This window comes from Oncorhynchus keta, chromosome 25, assembly GCF_023373465.1.
Source record: "Oncorhynchus keta strain PuntledgeMale-10-30-2019 chromosome 25, Oket_V2, whole genome shotgun sequence".
NCBI classification, from domain to species: Eukaryota; Metazoa; Chordata; class Actinopteri; order Salmoniformes; family Salmonidae; genus Oncorhynchus; species Oncorhynchus keta.
The window spans coordinates 12,073,666-12,093,109 of NC_068445.1; the positions used below are offsets into that span (position 1 = coordinate 12,073,666).

The following is a 19,444-nucleotide window of genomic DNA, read 5'->3' on the forward strand; positions in this document are numbered from 1 at the left end:
CTGTACTTTTCCACTATTAATTTCCCTCCTCCCTCCCTCCCTTCTTTACATCTCTCTCTATCCATACTCAATCCTTTATGGGAGGAAAGGGTGCATACTTTCTCCTAATTAAGTGCAGTACATGATGACTCTCTCGACCGCTCTTTCTATCTGTCTCAAATCAGTCACACACATATTTAGCAGATGTTATTGCAGATGTAGCAAAATGGTTGTGTTCTTAGTTCCGACAGTTCAGTGGTATCTAAAAATGCACAACAAGACGCAAATCTAAAAGTAAAAGAATGGAATTAAGAACTGTATAAATATTAGAACGAGCAATGTCGGAGTGGCATTGACTAACATACAGGAGGAAAGAACACAGTGATCAGGCCGTGGCTCAGGCTGTTGATGTCCTTGATCTTTTTGGCCTTCCTGTGACACCGGGTGCCGTAGGTGCCCTGAAGGGCAGGCAGTGTGCCCCCGGTGATGCGTTGGGCAGCGCACCATCCTCTGGAGAGCCCTGCGGTTGCGGGTGGTACATTTGCCGTACCAGGCGGTGATACAGCCCGACAGGATGCTCTCAATTGTGCATCTGTAAAAGTTTGTGAAGGTCTTAGGGGCCAAGCCAAATTTCTTCAGCCTCCTGAGGTTGAAGAGGCCCTGTTGCGAGTTCTTCACCACACTGTCTGTGTGGGTGGACCATTGCAGATTGTCAGAGATGTGTACACCAGGGAACTTGCGGTCCCGTTGATGTGGATAGGGGTGTGCTCCCTCTTCTGTTTCCTGAAGTCCATGATCAGCTCCTTCGTTTTGTTGACATTGAGGGAGGGTTTACTTTCATAGCACCACTCCGCCAGGGCCCTCACCTCCTCACTGTAGGCTGTCTTGTCATTGTTGGTAATAAGGTTTACTACTGTTGTGCTGTCTGCAAACTTGATGATTGAGTTGGAGACATGCATGGCCACGCAATCATGGGTGAACAGGGAGTACAGGAGGGGGCTGAACACACACCCTTGTAGGGCCCCTGTGTTGAGGATCAGCGAAGTCGAGGTGTTGTTTCCTACCTTCACCACCTGGGGGCGAACGGTCAGGATGTCCAGGACCCAGTTTCACAGGGCGGGGTTCAGACGCAGAGCCCCGACCTTAATGATGAGCTTGAAAGGTATTATGGTGTTGGAGGCTGAGCTATACTCAATGAACAGCATTCTGATGTCTTGCCCAGATGGGATAGGGAAGTGTTCAGTGGGTCTAGGGTGTCAGGTAAGGTAGAGGTGATATGATCCTTAACTAGCCACTCAAAGCATTTCATAGAAATGGTTATTTAGTTCAGTTACCTTTGCTTTATTGGGTACAGGAACAATGGTGGACATCTTGAAGCAAGTGTGGACAGCAGACTGGGATAGGGAGAGATTGAATATGTCCGTAAACACTCCAGCCAGCTGGTCTGTACATGCTCTGAGGACGCGGATAGGGATGCCGTCTGGGCCGTCAGCCTTGTGAGGGTTAACATGCTTAAATGTCTTACTCACGTCGGCCACGGAGAATGAGAGCTCACAGTCCTTGGGAACGGGCCTTATCGGTGGCACTGTGTTACCCTCCTGATTGTCTGTAGACCTTGCCACATATGTCTCGTGTCTGAGCCATTGAATTGCGACTCTTTGTCTCTGTATTGACGTCTTGCCTATTTGATTGCCTTACGGAGGGAATAACTACACTGTTTGTATTCAACCATATTCCCAGTCACCTTGCCATAGTTAAATGCGGTGGTTTGCGCTTTCAGTTTTGCACAAATGCTATCCACGGTTTCTGGTTTGGGTAGGTTTTAATAGTCACCGTGGGAACAGCATCCCCTATACACTTCCTGATTAACTCAGTCACCGGGTCCGTGTTTATGTCAAAGTTATTCTCAGAGGCTACCCGGAACATATCCCAGTCCGCGTGATCAAAACAATCTTGGAGCATGGATTCCGATTTGTCAGACTAGCCAATAGGAAGGGATGAGCAAAATGGGAGTCGTGATCTGATTTCCCGAAGGGAGGGCAGGGAAGGGCCTTGTAGGCATCTCACTAGTGGTCTAGTGTTTTTCCTAAGTGAGTACTACAGTCAATGTGTTGATAGAACTTTTGTAGCATTTTCCTCAAATTTGCTTTGTTAAAATCCCCAGCTACAATAAATGTGGCATCAGGATATGTGGGTTCCAGTTTGCATAAAGTCCAGTGTAGTTCCTTGAGGGCCGTCGTGGTATCGGCTTGAGGGGGAATATACACGGCTGTGACTATAATCGAAGAGAATTCTCTTGGGAGGTAGTATGGTCTGTATTTGATTGTGAGGTATTCTAGGTCAGGTGAACAAAAGGACTTGAGTTTCTGTATGTTATCACAATCACACCATGAGTAGTTAATCATGAAACATACATCACCGCTTTTCTTCTTCCCAGAGAACTCTTTATCTCTGTCTGCTCAATAAACTGAGAAGCCAGCTGGCTGTATGGACGGTAACAGTATATCCCGAGAGAGCCATGATTCTGTGAAACAGTCCCTGATGTTTCTCTAGAAGGAGATCCTCGACATGAGTTTGTCTACATTAGCGAGTAATATACTAGGAAGCGCGTGGATGGTGTGCACGCCTCCTGAGTCGGACTAGAAGCCCACTCCGAATACCTCTTCTCCGCCGGTGGTGAAATAGTAGGAAGATAGAACCAATATGGGCCAGAGATACACCTTTCCAACAGTCAGTCACCATGCTGTTTGGTCTCTCTCTGTCTCCATAGTGTTATGTTAATATTTTTTACTTCTATGCTGTTGTAGATTTGGCTCATTGTCATGTCAATGTTGGCCTGTTGACATCGCATACTGGATAAAATGTACCCCTCTCACACAGTACTGTCTCAGGGCGGAGGGCGGAGATTTTACCAGGGATTATAGCCTGGGTCATTAGCATTTGGGTAATTAGACTCCAGCCAGATACCATGTTAATTATATGCTAATTAATACTGTATTAGTCACTAGTTTGTTAGATATTTCAGAGATTCCATTAAAGTAAATGTTGTTTCTGATTTCCATAATCCAGCTCATTCCAAAACATTTATTAAGTTCACAAATGAATCAGTAACAGAATGAAGGGTAATGCTGTCTTGAATTATCTTTTGTCCTAAACAGCAACAAGTCTTGAGACAACAGATAGAAGAGAGAGCTCACTATGTTTTCTCCTGTCAACTTCTACATTCTGCCCTAACATAACCACTTTTGAGAGGGCCATTGATTTCCTAAAGGTACATTTGAAGGTCTTTGATCTCATTATTGGAATGTAATCAATATTCATTGACATGTTTGGCTATTTCTCTGCATCATAGCTCCTTGGGTTCTCAGCAGTGGCAACAGTTACAAATCATTCCCTAAAATACATCAAGAGAAGGCCACTCATCACAATCTTTAAATTCAACACGACCATTGACACATATCTAATTGATTCTCTTCACAGAACGGAGCACACTATGTCGGAGCGATTATATAATTACTATAGTGTTCAATAAAAAGTCCAAATGTAATGTTTCAACCAACCGGTGACAAAAGTAGGACATTTTGCATATTTAAATACTATCTATTTCTTTGTTGTCAAACATGAGTATGCTTGCAGAGCTCCAGTGCAGCAGTTTGACAGTGTGCTTGTTAATGTGGAGCCTAAACAGTCAGCACAACCCAATATGAACCACATGGTGGTATTTAACAACACAGGCGCTTGTAACACTGGGCCATATAAACTCCCTCTTTAATAAAAGTCTGTTTCCCCCAAAACTCCTCAGTATGACTTGAGGCTTGCTAGAGGCAGAATAAGCAGGCTAACAGGTTCAGCAGGCTAACAGGTTCAGCAAGCTAACAGGTTCAGCAAGCTAACTCCCACCCATCTTTCCTATGACCAGACTCTTCCTGTATTGGGAAATACACCGTATAATGCAATCAAGCACTTTATATTATCTCTATGTGTGTGTGTGTGTAAGGGGGTTGTAGTAAGATTTCAAAAATCAACAAAGTTATCAGGTCAAACTAGGTCCTTTGTTCATAACGGGTATCAGATGGTGTTTGTGTTAGATTTAAAGTGCGTATGCATCGGGGGATGGGTACTGGTAGTTTAAATAACACTTCCCTTGGAGACAAAAGTCTGAGATATGGTGGACTTGATGGTTTGGTTTGTCTGGATCAGAACTCACATAAAGGTTTGAATGGAATGATCAAAAAGGCCCTAGACGGCCATAATAAGAGGCTTTGGCATTAGCTATATTTAGCCTGCATTACAGAAGCCACGATTCCTGACCTCCCCCACTCTTATTGATCTTCACACACACAGCCTCTATCCCCCTACCCCCTCATCCCCACACACACACACACTCCCCCCAACCAGAATTTGTAAGAAAAAGGACTTCCTGGCAAGTCCAGAGTGACGTGGTGTGTTGAGAGACAGGAAAGGCATCAGCGGGCTACTTAGCATTATAAAAGACTGATTGGATTTAACCCTCCTTCAGCTGCAGAAGAAACACAACCTCTAAGGCTGACTGGATAGGATAAGCATGGGGGAGGGAGCAGATACAGTAACCCCTCCCCTCCCAGAAAATACAACTCTTTAAGCTGCAATCCGACCAAATTCACATGGAAATATGAGTTATTAGCCTGTCATTCTCAATGAAAGCAAGTCTAAGGAGTGGTAGATCTGTTCTATGTGTGCTCTTTCTATGCTTCCCGTTCTTAAATTGAGTTGTTGTGTCTTTTAATTTTGGTGCACTAGCTTCAAATACAAAATGTTTGGAAAATATACTTCACAGTGGTTTAGATGGCACAATTATTCTCTACACTATACTTGCTTGTTTGGTCACATGAAATGAAATTAGGGGAACTATTCAAATTGTTGCAACCAGGAAATGGCTGAGCGATTTCTGCATAGTGCATCTTTAAGAGACAATAGGAAACATGAGATAAATGTTCCCAGAGAATTCGTAAAGGGAACAATTCAGATGAAGCGTGCTGATAGTTAAACCACTAGATTAATGATTACAATGACTATCACATACCCATGTGGCTCAGTTGGTCGAGCATGGCGCTTGCAAAGCCAGGGTTGTGGGTTCAACTCCCACGGGGGATCAGTACAGAAAGAAAGTATGAAAATGTATGTGCTCACTACTGTAAATTGCTCTGGATGAGAGTGTCTGCTAAAATGTATAACCATTATCAAACAAGTAATGCCCAGCAAAGAGCTCTTGATCTGGTTGTCCATTCAACATGGTGTCTCTAGAACAACTCCTGGTGGAAACTGTGGTAACACTGAGTTACAAGTCATATACTACTCATGTATGAAATAATATGACTGATTCCACATTGAAAAGATGTTCCATACCAAAAAAAATCTCCTCACTGTGTCCTAACAAACACTACATTGATTTGTAAAAAAAGAGACATAAAAAAAGTTTGTAAAAAATGTGTAAAAAAAGAGACACCTGGGAAAGAGACATGAGAACATTGCAGAGTCATCTGCAAAGTCTAAGGACATGATAGTTAGTAGGACTGACTGAGTGGATTGGTTTTGGCTGTAAATGAGCAATTTCCATTAACTTATTTGCATCAACTTAAAATATTGTAAAAACTCCCAACAGTCAGTGAGAGTCAGTACATTAGCTACTTATTATACCCTGACATGAAGTGAAATCAAGTGAAACTGTGTTAGGTTTGGGAAGGTAGTCACAGCTGGGCTAACCCTGGGGGTTAAAACTGCCCAGTGAAGCAATCCTAACCTCTCCTCTATCACACAAACAATGCTGACTGGGGACAAAACCTTTTCCAGATGGGCCACAGACACATACCACAGATCAATACATATGTAACTTCACTCAGCAGGACGCAACAACACAATCAACTATATACATACCAATACACACAAATTCTCTACTACACCCAAATGAACACACATAATGAAATATATTGAAATACTCTGAAAAGACTTTGAACAATATTGTACAATATTGTATTCACTAATTCATAGAATTTCATTGATAATTCAACAAAATACAAAAACATATTTGAAATAACAATTATATCACATGTATACCGTGGCAAGTATAGCTGCAACAAAAGTAACAAACTGGTCAAAATATAATTACATAGTGGGTTTGTAACCAGTCCTTTTTTCCAAGAAGAAAATACCAAACAAAGAAAATAATTTGACACAACCAATTATCTACATTTCATTTAACAAAAAAAAACATTATGTTCATTGTATTTTTCTCAATATCATGTTGTTTAAAATCCTCCGTGGAACAACAACATTATTATTATTTGTTCAACTCCAGAATGATCCTCATCTATTGCTAAACATATGGAATGAAAACAAAGTGCTTAGCCAGAATGCTAGCGAATCTGATGATGGCAAAAAAAGAAGGAAACCAAAATGATTCACACCGACCAAATGCTAGCCTGTTCTCTCATTTATACATGCATATTTAGGGCTGCATAGAGTATGAGCCATAAAGGCAACAGACCCAACCCCTTTCACTCTCGCATCCTCCCTTACCTTCCCATGTATCCATTTCATGCTTCTCCCAGTTTGCCAGGACGCCATTCAAGCACAGATTCAGCTAAAAAAAAGCCACAGGGCATGGGAGCCTTGGCCTCATGACTCTTCTCTCTCTCTCTCTCTCTCTCTCTTGTTCTCCCTCTTGCTCTCTCTCACTCTGACATACAACCTCCTCCCTCCACAGCCTGCCCTCTCTCTGAGCATAGTCTTTAAGCCAGCACCACTGGCCACTTTACTGCCTGGTCACATGACCACAGAGTTCAAGCCCTGGGGTCACGGCTTGGCTTGAGGTCCAATGACGACTAGGGGTTATCTGAGTGGAACTGATAGTACTATTTTCTCTGTTGATGAACAATGCTTTCCCTGGCCAAATTAGCCTCCCCTCCCTCTGCCTCTGGCACTTTTCACAGAGGACCAAAGTGCACGTCCAAGCATAAACAGGTTCAAGCTGACAACATACACGGACATTAACTAATTGAGCCGTTTTGTCAATAGGAAACAAATAGAGTAAACCAATGTGTCAGTGCTAGGTATCAAACCAGGAACAGTGCAAAGGAAGAAATAAAACAAAGCCTCTAGAAATGGCTTAAAAAGTACAAGATAAGATATGAATGATATTTATCTGTTCCCGCAGGCGTGTGTTTCCGTCCACAATAATGATCCAACATTTCATGTCACAAATATACCCCAGAAAATGAGCCCACAGAGCAACATCACAACATTCAGCCACTCATACAGTTCCCCAATGAATTGCTTGGTATAGTGTACTCCTCGTAGTAGTTTTGTGAATTCTTTGGTCATGCCTTACAAATCCACTGGGGTTTCCTCCTTCCTTCCCTCCAGTGTCCTCTCTAAGTAGCCATGTTATGAATGGTCCAGTTCTGAACCAGTGGACCACGTACTCTACTGCTATCCTGCTACCCTGTACCCTGCTACCCTAATGATTCTATACCCATTACCCTCTTCTCCTAGGATCACCCTTGTCCTGTCCAGTCAGGTCTCAGCCCACCCTCCTGAGCTCCACCCTGCTAATGCTGCAGCCACTTGTTCACTCTCCCACAGCCCCACAGTCACACAGCCCACCCCCCATGCCAATGCTAATGACCTATCTAAGTAAGTCACACATAAGAGGCTTTTCACATTCAAATGCCATGGAGTAGAGGGAGAGACCAAGAGAGAGCGCTGCAATAGTGAAGGTGTAAACTTTGCAGTAGGAAGCATGAACAGTATAACTGACCCATCAGCTAACATATCACATTAAAATTCAAGTAGAAAACCTAAAAGAAAACTAACAACAATGAGAAATGCTTTAATGAAGAATGCAAAAACCTTAAAAATAAATTGAGAAACATATCCAACCAAAAACACAGAGACACAGAAAATATTGGCTATGTGGAAACTCTGAAACGGTACAAAAATACACTAAGAAAAAAATAAGTAATAGCATGACAGAAAAGTGTTCAATGTGATTGAAGAATCCATAGAATCAAATCACTGGGAAAAGTGGAAAACACTCAACAAACAACAACATGAAGAGCTACCTATCCAAAATGGAGATGTATGGATAAACCACTTCTCAAACCTTTTCGGCCATATAACAAAGAACCAAGAATAAAAACAAATACATGATCATTTACAAAACTTAGAGAGTCAGTTATTAAAGACGACCAGAATCCATTGGATTCTCAAATGACATTGGATGAGCTACAGGACAAAATACAAACCTTCCAACCCCAAAAGGCCTGTGGTGTTGACGGTACACAAAACAAAATGATACAGACCACAAATTCAAATAGGCTATTCTTAAACTCTTCAACATTATCCTCAGTTCAGGTATACACCCTGCACACCCTTATTGACAAACAAACGAGCCAAAACAAAAACAATGTCATGCTTTGTTGATTTCAAAAAAGCTTTTGACTCAATTTGGCATGAGGGTCTTCTACAAATTGATGGAAAGTGGTGTTGACAACAAACATATACAGTTGAAGTGGGACGTTTACATACACTTAGGTTGGAGTCATTAAAACTCGTTTTTCAACTACTCCACACATTTCTTGTTAACAAACTATAGTTTTGGCAAGTCGGTTAGGAAATCTACTTTGTGCATGACACACAAACAATTGTTTAAAGACAGATTATTTCACTTATCACAATTCCAGTGGGTCAGAAGTTTACATACACTAAGTTGACTGTGCCTTCAAACAGCTTGGAAAATTCCAGAAAATGATGTCATGGCTTTAGAAAGTTTCTGATAGGCTAATTGACATAGTTTGAGTGTACCTGTGAATGTATATCAAGGCCTAGTTTCAAACTCAAGGCCTCGAGGCCTTGCTTGACATCATGACAAAATCTAAAGAAATCAGCCAAGACCTCAGAAAAGAAATGTAGACCTGGTTCATCCTTGGGAGCAATTTCCAAATGCCTGAAGGTATCACGTTCATCTGTACAAACAATAGTGCGTCAGTATAAACACCATGGGATCACGTAGCCGTCATACCGCTCAGGAAGGAGACGAGTTCTGTCTCCTAGAGGTGAACGTACTTTGGTGCGAAAAGTGCAAATCAATCGCAGAACAACAGCAAAGGACCGTGTGAAAATTCTGGAGTAAACAGATACAAAAGTATCTATATCCACAGTAAAACGGGTCCTATATCGACATAACCTGAAAGGACGCTCTACAAAGAAGAAGCCACTGCTCCAAAACCGCCATAAAAAAGCCAGACTACGGTTTGCAACTGCACATGGGGACAAAGATCATACTTTTTGGAAAAATTTCCTCTGGTCTGATGAAACAAAAATAGAACTGTTTGGCCATAATGACCATCGTTATGTTTGGAGGAAAAAGGGGGAGGCTTGCAAGCCGAAGAACACCATCCCAACCATGAAGCACAGGAGTGGCAGCATCATGTTGTGGGAGTAGTTTGCTGCAGGAGGGACTGGTTCTCTTCACAAAATAGATGGCATCATGAGGCAGGACAATTATGTGGATATATTGAAGCAATATCAAAAGACATCGGTCAGGAAGTTAAAGCTTGGTCGCAAATGGGTCTTCAAAATGGACAATGACCCCAAGCATACTTCCAAAGTTTTGGCAAAATGGCTTAATTTGTGACCAGGGGGCAGTATTTTCATTTTTGAAAAAAAACATTCCCGTAGTAAAACGGGATATTTTGTCAGCAAACAAGATGCTAGAATATGCACATAATTGACAGCTTAGGATAGAAAACACTCTAAAGTTTCCAAAACTGTAAAAATATTGTCTGTGAGTATAACAGAACTGATGTTGCAGGCGAAAGCCTGAGAAAAATCCAATCCGGAAGTGCCTCATGTTTTGAAAGCGCTGCGTTCCAATGCATCCCTATTGAGCAGTGAATGGGATGGCTCCCAGGGTGACTCTCACATAAAATACAGAGGTAGCCATTACTCCAATCGGTCCTACTGAAAAATGAATTGTCCCGATGGATATATTATCGAATAGATATTTGAAAAACACCTTGAGGATTGATTATAAACAACGTTTGCCATGTTTCTGTCAATATTATGGAGGAAATTTGGAATATTTTTTGCCGTTTTCGTGACTGCAATTTCCGGCAATTTCTCAGCCAAACGTGAAGAACAAACGGAGCTATTTCGCCTACAAAAATAATATTTTTTGAAAAAAGGACCATTTGCTATCTAACTGGGAGTCTCGTGAGTGAAAACATCCGAAGCTCATCAAAGGTAAACGATTTAATTTGATTGCTTTTCTGATTTCCGTGACCAAGTTACCTGCTGCTAGCTGGACAAAATGCTATGCTAGGCTATCGATAAACTTACACAAATGCTTGTCTAGCTTTGGCTGTAAAGCATATTTTGAAAATCTGAGATGACAGGGTGATTAACAAAAGGCTAAGCTGTGTCTCAATATATTTCATTTGTGATTTTCATGAATAGGAATATTTTCTAGGAATATTTATGTCCGTTGCGTTATGCTAATTAGTGTCAGATGATGACAACGGTCCCGTTCATGGGATGGGGTGTCAGAGGTTAAGGGCAACAAAGTCAAGCTATTGGAGTGGCCATCACAAAGCCCTGACCTCCATCCTATAGAAAATTATGTGGGCAGAACTGAAAAAGCGGGTGTGAGCAAAGAGGCCTACAAACCTGACTCAGTTACACCAGCTCTGTCAGGAGGAATGGGCCAAAATTCACCCAACTTATTGTTGTGTTCACTGTCCACAAAATGAGGTCGAAACTGAGCTGCACTTCCTAACCTCCTGCCAAAGGTATGACCACATTAGAGACCACATTTCCCACAGGTCAAACAGACCCACAAACAATTTGAAAACGAATCCAACATTGATAAACTCCCATATCTATTAGGCGAAATACCACAATGTGCAATCACAGCAGCAAGATTTGTGGCCCATTCCCATGAGAAAAGAGCAACCAGTTGAGCACAAACAACATTGTAAATACCACCAATACTTATCTGTTTATTTATCTTCCTCCACTATTCGTACTACAATTATTTGCATATTGCTTAAACACTGTACATTGCTGATAATATAACACTAGAAATGTTTTTATATTCTAGAAATATTTTTACTCTCTAATTGGTTTTTGTTGTTGTTCAATTTGTTTGTTTATTTCACTTGCTTTGACAATGTAAAACACATTTTCCATTACAATAAAGCCTCTGAATTGAATTAAGAGACAGAGAGACACACACAGCGAGAGAGAGAGAGAGAGAGAGAGAGAGAGAGAGAGAGAGAGAGAGAGAGAGAGAGAGAGAGAGAGAGAGAGAGAGCTGTTACAATTTTAATTCGTTTTAACTAGTTTTAATTTTGCTCCACTTTTTAGTTTGTTGCCTGTCTTTAAATTTGGTGTTGATTTTATTTTGTTTGCCTCTTATTTGGCAAATTTAGTGGGTGTTCATTCATGGTGGGTGTTTTTTAGGGACCAGATATTTGAGTGTTCAAAATACACTTTTGTGGTAGAGTTTCTTTCACTGACATCCACCCAAAGGGATTATAAGATTGGTGGAATCATTTTGAAAATTGCATAAACACACAGGCTAATAACATTTTAAAAAGCCATTGACTTTAAGTTGGAAGCGTTTGTGGACACCCCCATTAATGTCTTTCAGATTTACTCTTTGTTAGTTCCCCCTTCTGTTTGAGCGACAATTTTTGGTTTCTTGCTGAAGAACATAACAGGTGGAATACAAGGACAGAGAAATGTAGATGTTATCATGTGTAGATGGGGTTGTCAGTGACCATTGTTACCCCCTAGTAGTAGTATCAGTCATGGTAGTAGTTCTAGTAGTAGTATAAGTATAGTAATAGTACTAGTATCAGTTATAATAGTAGTAGTAGTAGTAGTAGTACATCGTCGTATCAGTCAGTATCAAGAATTTACTTGAATCATCTACCCTGGGCTCTTTCTAAAATTCCGACCCAATTTTCAGGCTACTCAAGTGGAAATGCCGGCGTTACAGAGGCAGGGGGGGGGGGGATCCTGGCAAAACCGGCCACCTCTTCCCTCCATTCTACTGGCCAACATACAGTCACTTGATAATAAGATGGATAACCTCTGATTGCGGATTTGCTACCTACCAATGGGACTCTAGGAACTGCCATATTCTCTGCTTTTCTGAAACATGGCTTTTGGACAAGATACACATGGCTATCAAACTCGATGAAGTCTTCATTCACCATGCGGACAGGACAGTGGAGTCAGGCAAATCGAGAGGGGGAGGAGTTTGCCTTTTCATCAACAACAACTGCTGTGCTGACTCGAGCGTTGTGCAAGTGTCATTGTTCACCCGTTTTGGAATACCTGATGGTCAAATGCCGACCCTTCTAACCTACCAAGGGAGTTTTCAGCTGTTATCGTGACTGTTGTATACATTCCACCCCAGGACAAGAAAAATAACAAGCTGGCATTAAGAAATGTATTGGCATTGTCTCCACAGTGAAGGGCCGCTGCTTCCCCAATCAAAAGCCCTGGATTAACACTGAGGTTGGCGCTAAACTAAAGCACAGGGCTACCGGACTCAGGGCTATCGCAGACCACCCTGAGGCTACGACTGAGGACAGGAACAAGCACAAGACGTCCGACTATGACCTCCGCAGAGTCATCAAACGAGCAAAAGGACAATATAGGAATAAGGTGGAATCATATTACACAGGCTCCAACACCCACCGCATGTGGCAGGGGCTACGGTCTATTACCGATTACAAAGGAAGACCCAGCCGTGATCTGCCCAATGACGCCTCTCTACCAGACGAAATCAATGCATTTATGCACGCTTCAACAATAACAACACTGTGCTGGGTGTGAGGGCCGCCACCGACCCAGAAGACTGGGTGTTCCCGCCCTGTGAGGCCGATATGAGTACGGTCTTTAATCAGGTCAACAGCCGCAAAGCCCGACGGTCTTCCAGGGCTCGTTCTCAGAGCATGCGCAGAACAGCTAGCAGGCACAATCACTGTAACTTTCAACCTCTCCTTGACCCTGTCTGTAATCCCCACATCTTTTAAGATCACCATCTACCACCCTCTAGCACTCACATCTGTAATTATTAAGCCGTAATTATTAAGTGCTTTGAGAGGCTGGTTGTGGCACACATCAACTCCATCATCCCAGCCCCCCTAGACCCACTCCAATTTGCATACCACCCCAACAGATTCATAGATGTCGCAATTTCAATTGCACTCCACACTGCCTTCACCCGCCTGTATAAAATTCCTTACATCAAGCAAAGCAGTCGGCACCGATGCATCAATTCTGTTACCAACAGGCTCCCGAACAGCTTCTATCCCCAAAGCCAGAAGTCTGCTAAATAGCTAACAAAATGGCTACACTGACTATCTGGGTTGACCCTTGTATTTTATTTGATCTTTATGCACACTCACTCACGCACACAAACACTCAGTTCATCACTTGCTCACACACACACATTATACGCACATACATTGACACTGACTCTACACACAAGCACAACCACTCACATACAGTCATCATATACGCTGCTGCTACTCGGTTCATCATATATCTCGATTCCCAGTCACCATATCTATCTCCATCACTCCAGGATCCCTGCACATTGTAAATATGGTACTGGAACAGACTGACTCTGTATATAGTATGCTTACTTACTTTCTCGTGTTCTTCCTATTTATTATTTGTATTTCTTGTGTGTTTTAGTTCTACCTTATGTTTTATATTACATTGTTATTGATTACTGCATTGTTGGGTTTAGAGATTGCAAGGAATTTCACTGTACCTGTGCATGTGACATTAAAACTTCAAACTTGAAATCAGTCGTAGTAATAATATACAGTGGTGGAAAAAGTATACAATTGTTATACTTGAGTAAAAGTAAAGATACCTTAGTGGAAAGTTACTCAAGTAAAAGTGAAAGTCAGCTAGTAAAATACTACTTGAGTAAAAGTCTAAAAGTATTTGGTTTTAAATATACTTTAGTATCAAAAGTAAATGTAATTGCTAAAATATACTCAAGTATCAAAAGTAAAAATCACTTAAAATTCCTTATATTAAGCAAAGCAGACAGCGCCATTTTCTTGTTTTTAAAATGTACTGATAGTCAAACACTCAGAGATTATTTACAAAAGATGCATTTGTGCTTAGTGAGTCCGCCAAGCCAGAGGCAGTAGGGATGACCACGAGTTATCTTGATAAGTCTGTGAATTTGACTATTGTCCTGTCCTGCTAAGCACTCAAAATGTAACATTTGAAAATGTATGGAGTAAAAAGTACAATATTCTCTTTAGGAACGTAGTGAAGTAAAAGTTGTCAAAAATATAAATAGCAAAGTACAGATACCCCAAAAAATGACTTAAGTAGTTTTATTTTACCTTTATTTAACTAGGCAAGATCAGTTAAGAACAAATTCTTATTTTCAATGACGGCCTAGGAACAGTGGGTTAACTGCCTGTTCAGGGGCAGAACGACAGATTTGTCAGCTCAGGGGTGTGAACTTGCAACCTTCCGGTTACTAGTCCAACGCTCTAACCACTAGGCTACGCTGCCGCCCCACTGAAAAACACGACGAGAAAAATAACCTCAATCTAATGGTGACACCTCATTGCTCATTTACAAAAGGCACAAAGAAAAACAAGAAACTGAAACCATGACAAAACATGAAGAAACCATGAGAAACATGAAAAAACATGAGAAACCTTTGAGAACCCATGAGAAAACATGAGAAACCCATGAGAAAGCATGAGAAACCCATGAGAAAACATGAGAAACCCATGTTAGGGTTAGGGTTAGTACTTTAATGTCTTCTTAATTAAGCACTTTACACCATTGGTAATCTGGCAGATTGCTGATCCATCAACAGACCTGCTCTAGTAGTGTAATAGCCAAAGACAAGTCTCGCCGTGTCCAAGATTACTATACAGTAATACCCTAAAGAGTCTCACGCCATATGTCACTATGTCAAGGATACTCCACAGGGACTTTACTGTATATTAAATCTATGTTTATATGCACTACTCACAACTGCTATTAGGTCAAATGTTGGTTGTTTGTGTTATTGCACTTTGATTTCATATGCTAGAAATACGTAGATTGTTAGTCATGCCGTCAATGCACCATTCTACACTTTAATAGGATATACTTGGCACAGGCAGATGCCATACTGTATGTTTTTGGCAAATCTGTACTTCTGGGGAGCTCGGCCATGGGAACTGGCCATATGTCACCCTTGACCTTAGTACCTTCACACCCCCCCCCCCACTGCACACGGTGAAGATGAACAGCATAATCAGAAATTTTGCCTTTAACTTTGAAGTCACAGGAGACAGCGGGGATAATGTTGCCTGCAATTTACTTGGCTAGTTATTAGGGCGATGTGGAGAGGCATTATGACTGTTCTTCAACAGGTCAGGTAGAGGCTATCTCCACATGTCTCATGGATGTCCCAGGCCTGCTTTATGGCTTCTGTTCCCTGTATCGCTGCTAATCTAAATCCCAAACAGCCCTGCTTTATCTGGTTAAACAATGAGGGAGGTTATATATGTGGCCCACTGTCTGCTCTTGCACAACAGGCTGAGCACACAGAGAGAGAACACTGGCTGGGGGACATCAGCGCTTTCTGTCACAAAACATCAGTTGAATCCCAGTTGACTACTTGTGTCATTTTTGTGCTTATTTCTTAAAAACTATTCAAATGTTTGAGGGAATGTTCACAACTTTATCTAAGAAGATGAATAGAAATAACCACAAGACATATATGAGAAGTGTATTCATTAGGGGTGATCCCACTAGACAAAGGCCAGGACACAACAACAGTGATCATGTAAAGCTGTTTTCTGAAAAGTTAATTGAATCAAATGTCAATTGGAAAGAGCTTATTGTTCGTTTTGTTGCATTTCCCTAAACAGAGTAACAAAGGGTAGTATTTAGTTTATTGCTCCTCCCTCCCCTCCCCCTCCCTTTCCTGTTTGGCCAAGCATACTGGCAAATTCCTTTTGAGTTGGGAGGCAATGACTATCCTGTATAACAGGAATAGACATACCCCCTTTTCTTTCTCAATAACCCATACATCTACACATAAACCATAAACACCCAATGTAAAATATTCACAACTTCAAACCACATTCATATGGAGAAGACTATAGATTCTGTATCACAAAAAGTCACAGCCCATTTTAATAGAGCAAGTTGACACAACCAATGAGACATAACCCACTCTACACCGCAAACACATCTACAGTTAATCTCTCTCTTTTAAAACACACAACAAATATGTTTCTTCTCTAAGCAATGGCATACAGCATAATGGTGATATAAATTGTGAGTCAGTAAGATAGATGGTGAAGGATAGGGGTGTGAAGTGAGCTTGCCTTAATGAGTGCTGTCCTCACTCTCCAACAGGCTCCGGGGTCACGTCCACCCCCAAAGATTAGTTTCCAGTTTTAATGTCACATGCACAAGTCCAGTGAAATGCCTTTTTGTAGTACAAAAAAATTACATGAGGTAGAACAAAAACACGATAAATAAAAATAAGAAATAAGAAGAACACGAGAAAGTAAAAAGCAATATACAGGGTCAGTTCCAATACCTTATTCACAATGTGCATGACAGAGGTAGATGCACCACATGGCCAAAAGTATGTGGACACCTGCTCATCGAACATCTCATTCCAAAATCATGGACATCAATATGGAGTTGGTCCCCCCATTGATGCTATAACAGCCGCCACTCTTCTGGGAAGGCTTTCCACTAGATGTTGGAATATTGCTGCAGGGAATTGCTTCCATTCAGCCACAAGAGTGTTAGTGAGGTCGGGCACTGATGTTGGGTGATTAGGCCTGGCATGAAGTCGGCGATCCAATTCATCCTAAAGGTGTTCGATGAGGTTGAAGTCAGGGCTCTGTGCAGGCCAGTCAAGTTCTTCCACACCGATCTCAAAAAGACATTTCTGTACAGACCACGCTTTGTGCATGGTGGAATTGTCATGCTGAAACAGGAAAGGGCCTTCCCCAAACTATTGCCACAAAGTTGGAAGCACAGAATCATCTAGAATATCATTGTATGCTGTAGCATTAAGATTTCTCTTCACTGGAACTAAGGGGCCTAGCCTGAATGATGAAAAAGAGACCCAGACCATTATTCCTCCTCCACCAAACTTTACAGTTGGCACTATGCATTGGGGCAGGTAGCATTCTCCTGGCATCTGCCAAACAAATATTAGTCTGTTGGACTGCCAGATGGTGAAGCGTGAAGCATCACTCCAGAGAATGCATTTCCACTGCTCCAGAGTCCAACGGTGGCGAGCTTCATACCACTCCAGCCGCTTGCAATTGTGCATTTAGCAGTCTTAGCATAGAAACTGGTCAGGAGCCTGTTGGTGTCAGAACTGATGCACCGGTAGCTCTTGCCGTGCGGAAGCAGAGAGAACAGTCTATGGCTTGGGTGGATAGAGTCTTTAATGATTTTCAGGGAATTCCTATCACACCACCTGATATAAAGGTCCTGGGTGGCAGGTAGCTCGTCCCCAGGGATGTACTGGGCTGTCTGCACCACCCTCTGTAGCACCATGTAATCGAGGGTGGTGCTGTTGCCATACCAATCAGTGATGCAGCCAGTCAAGAAGCTCTCAATGGTGCAGCTGTAGAACATTTTAAGGATTTGATGGCCCATGCCAAACTTTTTCAACCTCCTGACTTCTACACGACTGTGTGTGTGTGTGTGTGTGTGTGAGGACCATTTTAAGTGATGTGGACAATGAGGAACTTGAAGCTCTCGACCCACTCCACTGCAGCCCCGTCGATGTGGATGGGGGTGTGCTCGCCCCCCAATTTCATATAGTCCACATTCAGATCGTTGGTCTTACTGACGTTAAGGGAGAGGTTGTTGTCCCGCCACCACACTGCCAGGTCACTGACCTGTCTCATCATCGCAGGTGATCAGGACTACTACTGTCGTTTCGTCAGCAAACTTGATGATTGTGTTAGATTCGTGCATGGCCCACAGCAGTGGGTGAACAGGAGGGGACTAAACACACAACCCTGTGGGGCCCCCGTGTGGAGGGTCAGTGTGGGGGAGAGGATGTTGCATACCCTCACTACCTGGGGTCGGCTCGTCAGGAAGTCCAGGATCCAGTTGCAGAGGGAGGTGTTCAGTCCCAGGGTCCTGTGCTTAGTGATGAGCTTGGAGGGCACTATGGTGTTGAACCCTGAGCTATAGTCAATGAACAACATTTTCACATAGGTATTCCTCTTATACAGGTTTGGAGGGCAGTGTGGAGTGCAATTGAGATTGCGTTTTTTTCTATGGATCTGTGGGGCGGAATGCAAATTGGAGTGGGTGTAGGGTGTCTGGGATGATGGAGTTAATGTGTGCCATAACCAGCCTCTCAAAGCACTTCATGAATACAGATGCGAGTGCTCCAGGGCGGTAGTCAATGTGGCATGAAGCCTTAGAGTTCTTGGGAACAGGAATGATGGTGGTCATCTTAAAACATGTGGGGATTACAGACTGGGACAAGGAGAGGTTGAAAATGACTGCCAGATGATCTGCGCATACTCTGAAAACACGCCCTGGAATTCCGTCCGGCCTCACGGCCTTGCGAGTGTTGACCTGATTAAAGACCTTACACACGTTGGCCTCAGAGAGCGAGATCATCCAGTCCTTTGGTTCGGTGAGGGCCCTCACGCACGGTATGGTGTTGTTATTGTCGAAGCGTGCATATAATACGTTAAGTTGGTCTGGTAGAGAGGCAGCATTGGGCAGATCATGGCTGGGTCTTCCTTTGTAATCCATAATGGACTGCCCTGCCACGTTTTGGAGCATGTGTAATATGATTTCAATATATTCCTATATTGTCTTTTTTCTAATTTGATGACTCCGCAGAGGTCGTGGTGGAACTTCTTGTACTTGTTCCTGTCCTCAGCCGTAGCCTCAGGGTTGTCTGCGATAGCCCTGAGTGCGGTAGCACTGTGCTTAAGTTTAGCGCCAACCTCTGTTAATCCAGGGCTTTTGATTGGGGAAGCAGCAAACCTTCACTGTGGGAACAATGTCGCCGATGAATTTCCTTATGAAGCCAGTGACGGAGGTGGTTAACTAGTCTATGTTATCGGCGGAGTCTTGGAACATGTTCCAATCAGTGCTAGCAAAGCAGTCCTGTAGCATGATCTCTGATTCTGATGACCAGTTCTCAACAGAGAGAGTCACGGGTACTTCTTGTTTGAGCTTCTGCTTGTAAACAGGAAGCAGGAGTACGGAGTCATGATCTCATTTTCCGGAAGGTGGACGAGGGAGGGCCTTGTATGCTTGCTTGTGGGGTAGAGTAACAATGGTCTAGGACTCTATCGCCCCTAGTGGTGAAGGAGACATGATAGAAGTTGGGCATCAGGTGTGTTAACGACACAGAATTAAAATTGCTGGT

The 19,444-nt window shown here is 42.5% G+C and overlaps 1 protein-coding gene across 4 annotated transcripts in view; it reads right to left on the minus strand.

Annotated features, from left to right (window-relative positions):
• Nucleotides 1–19,444, minus strand: part of LOC118358185 (nuclear receptor subfamily 6 group A member 1-A-like) — a 47,731-nt gene that overhangs the window by 22,623 nt on the left and 5,664 nt on the right. The window contains exon 1 of one of the 4 annotated variants that reach the window (XM_035735725.2): nt 6,535–6,706. The exons of the other annotated variants lie outside the window; for them this stretch is intronic. Coding sequence (XP_035591618.1) covers nt 6,535–6,550 — 16 coding nt within the window. The 5' untranslated portion in view covers nt 6,551–6,706. Of the gene's footprint in view, nt 1–6,534; nt 6,707–19,444 lie in introns of those variants that run through there. 4 annotated transcript variants of the gene reach the window in all.